General features: G+C 48.3%; 1 protein-coding gene across 3 annotated transcripts in view; it reads right to left on the reverse strand.

The window, feature by feature from the left end:
• The window catches only part of LRPPRC (leucine rich pentatricopeptide repeat containing), a 491,686-nt gene that overhangs the window by 391,179 nt on the left and 87,394 nt on the right, over positions 1-13,113 (reverse strand). For all 3 annotated transcript variants that reach the window (XM_063918355.1, XM_063918354.1, XM_063918356.1), the window contains exons 4-5: positions 6,155-6,276; positions 3,678-3,736 (exon numbers count right to left, since the gene is read on the reverse strand). In XM_063918355.1, coding sequence (XP_063774425.1) covers positions 3,678-3,736; positions 6,155-6,276 — 181 coding nt within the window. The remainder of the gene's footprint in view (positions 1-3,677; positions 3,737-6,154; positions 6,277-13,113) is intronic.

Genomic DNA, 13,113 nt, shown 5'->3' on the forward strand with positions numbered 1-13,113 from the left:
CAGCAACTGCTCTCTTGATCTCGCTTTTATGAGGAGATCGTCCAAGTACGGGATAATTGCAACACCTTGCTTCCGCAGGAGCACCATCATTTCTGCCATTACCTTGGTGAAAATCCTCGGGGCCATTGAGAGACCAAACGGCAACGTCTTAAATTGGTAATGACAATCCTGTACCGCAAATCTTAGGTACGCCTGATGAGGTGGATAAATGGGGACATGAAGGTACGCATCCTTTATGTCCAGTGACACCATAAAATCCCCCCCTTCCAGGCTTGCGATGACCGCTCTTAGCGATTCCATCTTAAACTTGAACCTTTTCAAGTATAGGTTCAGAGATTTTAAATTCAATATGGGTCTGACCGAACCGTCCGGTTTCGGGACTACAAACATGGTTGAATAATAACCCCTTCCCTGTTGAAGGAGGGGAACCTTGACCACCCCCTGCTGAAGATACAATTTTTTTATTGCGTTTAACACTATTTCCCTCTCTTGGGGGAAGATGGTAGGGCCGATTTTAAATACCGGCGAGGAGGCACCTCTTCGAATTCCAGCTTGTAACCCTGAGACACAATTTCTATTGCCCAAGGATCCACCTGGGAGTGAACCCACATGTGGCTGAAATTCCGAAGACGTTCCCCCACCGGGCCCGACTCCGCCAGTGGAGCCCCAGCGTCATGCGGTGGATTTTGCAGAGGCCGGTGAGTACTTCTGTTCCTGGGAACTAGCTGTGTTGTGCAGCTTCTTTCCTCTGCCCCTACCTCTGGCAAGAAAGGACGCACCTCGGACTTTGTTTCTTTGTGAACGAAAGGACTGCATTTGATAATGCGGTGCTCTCTTAGGCTGTGAGGGAACATAAGGCAAAAAAAATTGACTTTCCAGCTGTAGCTGTGGAGACCAGGTCCGAGAGACCTTCCCCGAACAATTCCTCACCCCTGTAGGGTAAAACCTCCATATGCCTTATTGAGTCGGCATCACCTGTCCATTGCCGAGTCCACAGGACCCTTCTGGCAGAAATCGACATAGCGTTTATTCTAGAACCCAGTAGTCTAATGTCTCTTTGAGCATCTCTCATATATAGGACAGCGTCTTTTATATGCCCCAGGGTCAATAATACAGTATCCTTATCTAGGGTATCCAATTCCTCAGATAAGGTATCCGTCCATGCCGCTACAGCACTACACACCCAGGCCGACGCAATTGCCGGTCTTAGTAAGGTACCTGAATGTGTATAAATGGACTTCAGGGTAACCTCCTGTTTGCGGTCAGCAGCATCTTTGAGGGTAGCCGTATCCTGGGACGGCAGGGCTACCTTTTTGGATAAGCATGTTAAAGCTTTGTCCACCCTAGGGAAGGATTCCCATCGTAGCCTATCCGTTGGCGGGAAAGGATACGCCATAAGAATCCGTTTGGAAATCTGCATTTTCTTATCTGGAGATTCCCAAGCTTTTTCACATAACTCATTCAGCTCGTGGGAGGGGGGAAAAGTTACCTCAGGCTTCTTTCCCTTATACATATACACCCTCGTGTCAGGGACAGGGGTTTCCTCTGTGATGTGCAGAACATCCTTTATTGCTATAATCATATATCGAAGGAATTTAGCCAATTTTGGCTGTAACTTTGCATCATCGTAATCGACACTGGAGTCAGAATCCATGTCGGTATCAGTGTCAACAATTTTGGATAGTGAGCGCTTATGAGACCCTGACGGTCCCTGCGACAGAGGGTCAGGCACGGGTTGAGACCCTGACTGTCCCAATGCATCAGCCTTGTCAAATCTTCCATGCAAGGAATTAACATTATCATTTAAAACCTTCCACATATACATCCAATCAGGTGTCGGCTCCGTCGGCGGAGACACCACATTCATTTGCTCCCGCTCCTCTCCCACATAGCCTTCCTCATCAGACATGTCGACACAAGCGTACCGACACACCACACACACACAGGGAATGTCCTTTCTGTAGACAGTTCCCCCACAAGGCCCTTTGGAGAGACAGAGAGAGAGTATGCAAGCACACACCCCAGCGCTATAATATCCCAGGAATAACACAGTAACTTAATGTTAACCCAGTAGCTGCTGTATGTATAGTTTTTGCGCCTAATTATGTGCCCCCCCCCCTCTCTTTTCAACCCCCTCCTACCGTGTATCAGCAGGTGAGAGTCCGGGGAGCTTCCACTCAGCGGAGCTATGGAGAAAAAATGGTGCTGGTGAGTGCTGAGGGAGAAGCCCCGCCCCCTCGACGGCGGGCTTCTGTCCCGCTTATACAGTAATTTTGGCGGGGGCTCATACATATATACAGTGCCCAGCTGTATATGTGTGTACTTTTGCCAACATGAGGTCCCAAATGCTGCCCAGGGCGCCCCCCCCTGCGCCCTGCACCCTTACAGTGACCGGAGTATGTGAGGTGTGTGGAGCAATGGCGCACAGCTGCAGTGCTGTGCGTTACCTCTAGTGAAGATCATTAAGTCTTCTGCCGCCTGTGAAGTCTTCTTTTCTTCTCATACTTACCCGTCTTCTATCTTCCGGCTCTGCGAGGGGGGCGGCGGCGCGGCTCTAGGACGGACGGCGAGGGTGATATCCAGCGTACCAATCCCTCTGGAGCTAATGGTGTCCAGTAGCCTAAGAAGCAGGACCTAGCTTCAGAGAGTAGGGCTGCTTCTCTCCCCTCAGTCCCTCGATGCAGGGAGTCTGTTGCCAGCAGAGCTCCCTGAAAATAAAAAACCTAACAAAATACTTTCTTTCTATCAGTAAACTCAGGAGAGCTCACTGAAAAGCACCCAGCTCCTCTGGGCACAGTATCAAACTGAGGTCTGGAGGAGGGGCATAGAGCGAGGAGCCAGTGCACACCAGGAACTAAATTCTTTCTTAAAGTGCCCATGTCTCCTGCGGAGCCCGTCTATCCCAATGGTCCTTACGGAGTCCCCAGCATCCTCTAGGACGTTAGAGAAATAATGTATAATATAAATACCTCATACTACAAAGGAGGTGTTTGTGAACAGTGATAAGTGACAGAAGATGGATAAGTGTATAAATGCTATGGTGAGTTTTAGAATATAAAAAAATGAAATGAACTAAATAGTGATAGTGTATGTTGGACATGATAATGTGGTATCTCTGTGATGGAGTATATGGTTGCTCCAATGTGTGGAGGGATGTGAAGTGGATTGTTAACATGGATGCAGTGAGTGTGGAAGATTGCGTCATCAGTGTTTATGTTGGTGACTGCGAATGTGGTGTGCCCAGTGAAGAGTAACTATAGTTATATGTGTGGTTATACATAAGTGGGATGGTGAAGGAGGGTTGGAGAGGGGGGGGGGGGGGACACGGGGTGCGGCTAGGTGTAAAATTGGTGCCAAACGAAGTGAAAAACTGTGTTATTTGATACAAATATGTGAACTGGGGGCAGCATAATGAGCAGGGACCTATGCTACAATTGGGGGGGGAGGGTGGCACACTGAGGATTGTTTGAGGAAGGGGAACTCAAATTGGTGTCTTGCTTAGGGCCCCATGAGCTCTAAATCCGCCTCTGCTACCATTACAGTGAATAAGTTTGATGTAAAAAGGAGGGGAGAGGGTTATGAAGAGGACTATACAAAAAGGTGTTTGCCATTCAACTACCAGCTGAAACGCAATACAGTTTATACAGATTTTCTATGACACCATTTGAGAAACCTACCTTGCTCCTTCAATGTCTCCTTCACTGCAGTAAGCTGCTATCAGCCCCTCATAGGTGGACTGGAAAACAAAAGCATCATAATTATTAAAGCAGCAGATAGAGAATAGCACACAGCGTTTTCCTTTTATTCAGGCTGAAAAGAACATGAAGATATCTGCCCATGTAGATACAATTTAGCATTAACAATGATTGAAATTAACTTTCTGGGCTGTACCGGGAGTATTCATAAATAGACCTCTTATTCAGGTATGAAAATGAAGGTTATTGCTTTAACGTCTCCTACTGTCTTGACACCATATCAAACTGCAGTGTTTTGTATGGGGAAGCCCCAAACCATATTTCATTGTTTTCACATAGTGTGATGTGGCTATTTATTAAGTGAGCTATCCCAGTGAGTGCACCACTGACCAGAGGCCAATAATAGCAGTGGTGCTCTCTGTGTGTGTAGCAGCTGTACCTGCATTAACTCCTGCCCACCACAGTGCTGCAGCACCCAATTTCAGGGAGAGTTTAGTATCTATATAAAAACCCTATAAGGTTTGTCCTATTTCATACATGCATGCGCAGTGGGAGCCGGGGCACACACTTCCCCTCCAATGGCTGCAACTGCTAGAGCAATGGGACAGACCTTAGCAAGACAGTATGGAAAACTCAAAGGGAAGTCTGTCAGGGGGGAGGAGTGGGCAGAGACAAGGGCAGTACAGAACGGAGCGGAAAACAGATGGGGCAGGATAAACAGTGCAGGGGTGGGTTTGGGGGATGTGCGATGGCTATACAGGGCTGGGGTAGATGGTGGTGACTCGGCAGTGGGTAGTAGGAGGACATCCTAGGCCAAACCTAATTGTAGGTGGTGTCTTTTATCGCCTTGTGGATAATCCAGCCCTGTTTAAGTAATGACAGCAGAATGCCTGCATTATACCCCTTTTACACTCGCGGCTCTGGTCATTCCCGGGAATGTGTCCCAGGATATTTCCCAGGACACATTCCCGGGAATGACCCTTCTACATTAGCGGCCTGACCCGGCATATTGCGGGGTCGGTGACGTCACCGCTGAGTCCCAGAGGCGGTGCTTGGAGATAATCTTCTCCGAGCACAGCCTCCTCCTATGCAGAGAACGGGTGCCGGGTCACCTTGACCCGGTATACAGGTTTACAGTGCACAGCTTCCCGGGACGGTCCCGGATTCAACCCAGGTCGAGACTAGGGTTGAAATCCCGGGATGCTCGTCCCGGGAAATTGTCCCTGTACCATTCCACACTGAGAAAAAACCCGGGATGATGCGCGTTCACGTGCAATATCCTGGGAGTTTTCTGCGAGTGTAAAAGGGGTATTACTGATCGCTACATTCTTCACTGTAAAGCACACTACTATGTACCTTTAACATCTTTTTCAGCTAAAAGAATCTAAACTAGTGTCTCTTGCATTATGTATGCTGGTAATTAATATTGTTGTGGAACTAGTTAAAGGACTTTGAGACATTCCTTTATAAGGCCTGAAAACCGTTGTACAACCAGCAGATCCTAGCATGCAGCGGCACTCGGAAACTGACACATGGATAGTTAAGAAATACTGGGGCAGATGTATTAACCTGGAGAAGGCATAAGGAAGTGATAAACCAGTGATATGTGCAAGGTGATAAAGGCACCAGCCAATTAGCTCCAATATGTAAATTAACAGTTAGGATCTGATTGGCTGGTGCATTTATCACCTTGCACACATCACTGGTTTATCACTTCCTTACGCCTTCTCCAGGTTAATATATCTGCCCCAATGTGCTTTAATCCATAATGGTGAACAAGAGCATCCAACGTTTCGGGGTCTTGTTCACCATTATGGATTAAAGTACAGTATTTCTTAACTATCCATGTGTCAGTCTCCGAGTGCCGCTGCATGCTAGGAATTGCTGGTGTTTTGTATGTATATATATATATATATATATGTATATATATATATATATATATATATATATATATATATATATATATATATGTATATGCAAAAGCCCCCACTGACTGACTGATCACTAAGCTCTCTTATTTCCCGATATGTTAAGAAGATGAAATTTAAGATAAGTATTCTACAGGTGGGAAATAGGAAAACTACGTAATTAGAATTTTCATAAACCTCCCCTAAGGGAATGAAAAGGGCATAATGACGTCTTTGCTGATGGGTGGCTGGCGTTGTGTGATCGGTAACACCCAAACAATCGGATCAAAATTTGGATTGCACCTCCAGTGGGTATAATTTAATAAACTACAAAATGGTCCTGTCACCTTTTACCGTATCTGCTATGTGTGCTCCTCGGGTAATGCCAAGAACCATGGATTAATATTTACTTACTGTACATTAAAACATCTCAGATCTACACCTCTATAGATTTACCACAATTTTAACACTCATTTATATTTACAACTGTGAAAATCAGAAACTCCCGTGCGAAGAACGGGTAGTACAGCTAGTATATAAGTAAATACCCACCTGATCGGGCTCTACTTCAGCTGCTTCCATGGTGGCAAGAAATTCAATAGGTGAAAAGGGATGTTCATTTTCCAGATAGACTTTCAATAAAGTGTTGTAATGGATAACATTAAGTACCACGCCTAGACATAACAAGGGTATACAGTTACCAGTTAAATATTTATCAGTGAAACAAAATTTGACAAAACATTTACTGATCACTTTGGTTACGGTATTTATAAAACATAAAAAAAAATTTAAAAACAGCAAGATCCAATCAACTTAGGGCTCTGGTTCCCAAACGCGGGCCTCAAGGCACCCCAACGGTCCTGGTTTTAAATGTATCCATGCTTGGCCACAGGTGACTTAATTAGCAGCTTTGTCAATTTGATTTAACCATCTGTGCTGAGCCATGGATATACCTAAATCATACTTGCCTACCTGACCCTCTCCATGAGGGAGAAAATAAGATTTTACTCACCGGTAAATCTATTTCTCGTAGTCCGTAGTGGATGCTGGGAACTCCAAAAGGACCATGGGGAATAGCGGCTCCGCAGGAGACTGGGCACAACTAATAGAAAGCTTTTAGACTACCTGGTGTGCACTGGCTCCTCCCACTATGACCCTCCTCCAAGCCTCAGTTAGGATACTGTGCCCGGAAGAGCTGACACAATAAGGAAGGATTTTGAATCCCGGGTAAGACTCATACCAGCCACACCAATCACACCGTATAACTCGTGATACCATATCCAGTTAACAGTATGAAACATAACTGAGCCTCTCAACAGATGGCTCATAACAATAACCCTTTAGTTAACAATAACTATATACAAGTATTGCAGACAATCCGCACTTGGGATGGGCGCCCAGCATCCACTACGGACTACGAGAAATAGATTTACCGGTGAGTAAAATCTTATTTTCTCTAACGTCCTAGTGGATGTTGGGAACTCCGAAAGGATCATGGGGATTATACCAAAGCTCCCAAACGGGCGGGAGAGTGCGGATGACTCTGCAGCACCGAATGAGAGAACTCAAGGTCCTCCTCAGCCAGGGTATCAAATTTGTAGAATTTAGCAAACGTGTTTGCCCCTGACCAAGTTGCAGCTCGGCAAAGTTGTAAAGCCGAGACCCCTCGGGCAGCCGCCCAAGATGAGCCCACTTTCCTCGTGGAATGGGCTTTTACTGATTTAGGATGCTGCAATCCAGCCGCAGAATGCTCCAGCTGAATTGTGCTACAAATTCAGCGAGCAATAGTCTGTTTAGAAGCAGGAGCACCTATTTTGTTGGGTGCCTACAGGATAAAAAGCGAGTCAGTTTTTCCTGACTCCAGCCATCCTGGAAATATAATTTTTTAAGGCCCTGACTACGTCCAGTAACTTGGAATCTCCCAAGTCCCTAGTAGCCGCAGGCACTACAATAGGTTGGTTCAAGTGAAAAGCTGATACCACCTTAGGGAGAAACTGGGGACGAGTCCTCAATTCTGCCCTATCCATATTTACATGACAAAGCCACCCATTCTGACACACGCCTGGCCGAAGCCAAGGCCAATAACATGACCACTTTCCACGTGAGATATTTCAAATCCACAGTTTTAAGTGGCTCAAACCAATGTGATTTTAGGAAACTCAACACCACGTTGAGATCCCAAGGTGCCACAGGAGGCACAAAAGGGGGCTGAATATGTAGCACTCCCTTTACAAATGTCTGAACTCCAGGCAGTGAAGCCAGTTCTTTCTGGAAGAAAATCGACAGAGCCGAAATCTGGACCTTAATGGAACCCAAGTTTAGGCCCATAGTCACTCCTGACTGTAGGAAGTGCAGAAAACGACCCAGCTGAAATTCCTCTGTTGGGCCTTCTTGGCTTCACACCACGCAACATATTTTCGCCAAATACGGTGATAATGGTTTGCGGTTACTTCTTTCCTGGCTTTTATCAGCGTAGGAATGATTTCCTCCGGAATGCCCTTTTCCTTTAGGATCCGGAATTCAACCGCCATGCCGTCAAACGCAGCCGCGGTAAGTCTTGGAACAGACAGGGCCCCTGCTGTAGCAGATCCTGTCTGAGCGGTAGAGGCCATGGGTCCTCTGATATAATTTCTTGAAGTTCTGGGTACCAAGCTCTTCTTGGCCCATCCGGAACCACGAGTATCGTTCTTACTCCTCGTTTTCTTATTATTCTCAGTACCTTTGGTATGAGAGGCAGAGGAGGGAATACATAAACTGACTGGTACACCCACGGTGTCACTAGAGCGTCCACAGCTATTGCCTGAGGGTCCTTTGACCTGGCGCAATATCTAGTTTTTTGTTTAGGCGGGACGCCATCATGTCCACCTGTGGCCTTTCCCAACGGTTTACCAACAGTTGGCAGACTTCTGGATGAAGTCCCCACTCTCCCGGGTGTAGGTCGTGTCTGCTGAGGAAGTCTGCTTCCCAGTTGTCCACTCCCGGAATGAACACTGCTGACAGTGCTAGCACGTGATTTTCCGCCCATCGGAGAATCCTTGTGGCTTCTGCCATCGCCATCCTGCTTCTTGTGCCGCCCTGGCGGTTTACATGGGCGACCGCCGTGATGTTGTCTGATTGAATCAGCACTGGTTGGTTTTGAAGCAGGGGCTCTGCTTGACTCAGGGCGTTGTAAATGGCCCTTAGTTCCAGTATATTTATGTGTAGTGAAGTCTCCTGATTTGACCACTGTCCCTGGAAGTTCCTTCCCTGAGTGACTGCCCCCCAGTGATCGCGCTGAGCCAAAAAAAAAGTGGGTCCCAGGGACCCTTCACTTTTAAAAATTGGGGTCCTACCGGTCTTTTTCTGGGTCCCATCGGAATGAAGGTTCTTATTAATTTTAATCTTGTTTGGACACTACAAAAGTGTTGCAAGATGGGGGGGGGTGGGGTTACAGTGCTGCTGGGCTGTGTAGCATGCAGGACACCCTGCACCAGAGCTGTAACTAGACATTTTGGTGCCCTTAGGCAGAAAGTGAATTGGTGTTGAATTGGTGTTATAAAGAATAGGTAGTGCGCGCCGTAGGCACGCCGCAAAATTTTAGGGGCGTGGCTTCATAGGGAAGGGGCGTGACCACATAATAGTGTCAATTCACATTACACCACACAGTAGTGGCGCTTATACACATTGCACCAGGTAGAACCTCCTATGCACACTAATCCAGGTAGATCACGTCATACACTTTGCTCCAGGTACAGCACGTCATACACTTTGCACCAGGTACAGCACGTCATACACTTTGCACCAGGTAGAGGACTTATACAAATTGCACCAGGTAGAGAACGTTATACACATTATGCCAGGTAGAGCACGTTATCATACACATTGCGCCTGGTCGAGCATATTATACACATTGCGCCAGGTAGAACACGTTATTATACACATTGCGCCAGGTAGAGCACGTTATCATACACATTGCGCCAGGTAGAACACGTTATCATACACATTGCGCCAGATAGAGCACGTTATCATACACACTGCGCCAGATAGAGCACGTTATCATACACACTGCGCCAGGTAGAGCACGTTATCATACACACTGCGCCAGGTAGAGCACGTTATCATACACATTGCCGCAAGGTAGAGCACGTTATCATACACAGTGCGCCAGGTAGAACACGTTATACACACTGCGCCAGGTAGAGCACGTTATCATACACATTGCGCCAGGTAGAGCATGTTATCATACACATTGCCGCTAGGTAGAGCAAGTTATCATGCACATTGCGTCAGGTAGAACACGTTATTATGCACAATGCGCCTGGTAGAGCACGTTATTATACACATTGCACCAGGTAGAACACGTTATTATACACAATGCGCCTGGTAGAACACGTTATTATACACAATGCGCCTGGTAGAGCACGTTATCATACACATTGCACCAGGTAGAGCACGTTATCATACACATTGCGCCAGGTAGAACACGTTATTATACACAATGCGCCTGGTAGAGCACGTTATTATACACATTGCGCCAGGTAGAACACGTTATTATACACAATGCGCCTGGTAGAACACGTTATTATACACAATGCGCCTGGTAGAGCACTGAGGCACATTGCAGTAACCACTTATCACCTCCAGTTGCACAAGGGGCCGTTTAACACAAGTTGCTCCGCCCCCAGCAGCAACTCACTGACACTCACCATTTTTTCTGACAGCACAGTGCAGTGAGTGCACTGGCACAAGTAGCCAGCCTGCGCCTGTAGTAGCTGCAGCCTGGAGGAGCTCTATGTGAAATCGCAAGCAGAGGCTGTTCTCTGGCAAGAAGGAGCTCCTCCAATCGCTTCCCCTGACGGGCTGGCCACTGCTAAATATACCGATAATCAGTTACAACTGTGTCAAAGTAGTGGAGCCCCAGGTGCAATGGGAAAGTCAGTGTCACTGCACAGTTGTACTGATTACTGGTATATTTAGCAGTGGCCAGCCCGTCAGGGGAAGCGATTGGAGGAGCTCCTTCTTGCCAGCCTTGCGATTTCACAGATAGCTCCTTCAGGCTGCGGCGCCGGCTGGCTACTTGTGCCAGTGCACTCACTGCACTGTGCTGTCAGAAAAATGGTATCAGTGAGGCCCTGACACTCTGAGCGGCCTCACATTGCACACACGGAGCTTGCAGCCCCCGGACATCCCGCATCTGCACCAGCTACTCCAGGTGAAGCGGGGCGATGCAGCACTGTCTACTGCTTACCTACAGCGGGAGCTGCGCAGCCCGGGCGGCTCCTGCTGGAAGGTGGTTGTCGGGTCTCGGTGGGGCGTTGAGCGGGTCCCGGGTAGGGGGGTGGCGGCGGGCAGATCCGGATCTGTACTCCCAGTCGCAGAGGAGGGTGCTGGCGGCAGAGCGGAGGTGGAGTCGGATGAGCGGGGCCAGTCTGTCAGCCCTGCAGCACAGATTCATGTGCTGGAGGGGAGCAGGATTCAAAGCGGGAGATGCTGCAGGCTGTGATTGGATGGAGCCTACAGGAGGTGATTGGCTGAGGAAACAGCCAGTCACCTCCTGCATTCCGCTGACAGGCTTAACACATGCAAACACATATTCAGATGAGCGCGTCCTGTGGGACCCGCTCATCTTCTAAATGTGAGTCCCGGGCGGCTGTTTCTGGGTAAAATACGCGCCATAGCGCGTTTTTGCGATCACTGGCCCCCCATCCTCGGAGGCTTGCGTCCGTGGTCACCAGGATCCAGTCCTGTATGCCGAATCTGCGGCCCTCGAGAAGATGAGCACTCTGCAGCCACCACAGCAGAGACACCCTGGCCCTTGGGGACAGGGTGATCAACCGATGCATCTGAAGATGCGATCCGGACCATTTGTCTAACAGATCCCACTGAAAGATCCTTGCATGGAACCTGCCGAAGGGAATTGCTTCGTAAGAAGCCACCATCTTTTCCAGGACTCGCGTGCAGTGATGCACCGACACCTGTTTTGGTTTCAGGAGGTCCCTGACCAGCGATGACAATTCCTGGGCCTTCTCCACCGGGAGAAACACCTTCTTCTGTTCTGTGTCCAGAATCATGCCCAGGAAGAGCAGACGCGTCGCAGGAATCAGCTGCGACTTTGGGATATTCAGAATCCAGCCGTGCTGTTGCAACACTTCCCGAGAAAGTGCCACGCTGACTAACAACTGCTCTCTGGACCTCGCCTGTATAAGGAGATCGTCCAAGTACGGGATAATTATAACTCTCTTCTTCCGAAGGCGTATCATCATTTCGGCCATTACCTTGGTAAATACCCTCGGTGCCGTGGACAGACCAAACGGCAACATCTGGAATTGGTAATGACAGTCCTGTACCACAAACCTGAGGTACTCCTGGTGAGGTGGGTAAATGGGGACATGCAGATAAGCGTCCTTGATGTCCAGCGACACCATAAAATCCCCCTCTTCCAGGCTCGCAATAACCGCCCTGAGCGATTCCATTTTGAACTTGAACTTCCTTACATAAGTGTTCAAGGATTTCAAATGTAGAATGGGTCTCACCGAACCGTCTGGTTTCGGTACCACAAACATTGTGGAATAGTAACCGCGTCCCTGTTGGAGGGGAATCTTGATTATCACCTGCTGAAGGTACAGCTTGTGAATAGCCGCCAGCACTACCTCCCTTTCCCTGGGAGCCGCTGGCAAGGCTGATTTGAGGTAACGGCGAGGGGGAGTCGCCTCGAACTCCAGCATGTATCCCTGAGATACCACTTGTAGAACCCAGAGATCCACCTGTGAGCGAACCCACTGGTCGCTGAAGTTCCGGAGACGCGCCCCCACCGCACCTGGCTCCACCTGTGGAGCCCCAGCGTCATGCGGTGGACTTAGTGGAAGCAGGGGAGGATTTTTGTTCCTGGGAACTGGCTGTCTGGTGCAGCTTTTTCCCTCTACCCCTGCCTCTGGGCAGAAAGGATGCGCCTCTGACCCGCTTGCCTTTCTGAGGCCGAAAGGACTGTACTTGATAATACGGTGCTTTCTTAGGCTGTGAGGAAACCTGAGGTAAAAAAGTCGACTTCCCAGCTGTTGCTGTGGATACGAGGTCCGAAAGACCGTCCCCAAACAATTCCTCACCCTTATAAGGCAAAACCTCCATGTGCCTTTTAGAATCAGCATCACCTGTCCACTGCCGAGTCCATAATACTCTCCTGGCAGAAATGGACATTGCATTAATTCTAGATGCAGCCGGCAAATGTCCCTCTGTGCATCCCTCATATACAAGACAACGTCCTTTATATGCTCTATGGTTAGCAAAATAGTATGCCTGTCGAGGGTATCAATGTTGTCTGACAGGGTATCAGACCATGCTGCTGCAGCACTACACATCCATGCTGAAGCAATAGCAGGTCTCAGTATAGTACCTGAGTGTGTATATACAGACTTCAGGATAGCCTCCTGCTTTCTATCTGCAGGCTCTTTCAGGGCGGCCGTATCCTGAGACGGCAGTGCCACCCTTTTAGATAATCGTGTGAGCGCCTTGTCCACCCTAGGGGATGTCTCCCA

The sequence above is a fragment of the Pseudophryne corroboree genome, chromosome 4 (genome assembly GCF_028390025.1).
Source record: "Pseudophryne corroboree isolate aPseCor3 chromosome 4, aPseCor3.hap2, whole genome shotgun sequence".
NCBI lineage: Eukaryota > Metazoa > Chordata > Amphibia > Anura > Myobatrachidae > Pseudophryne > Pseudophryne corroboree.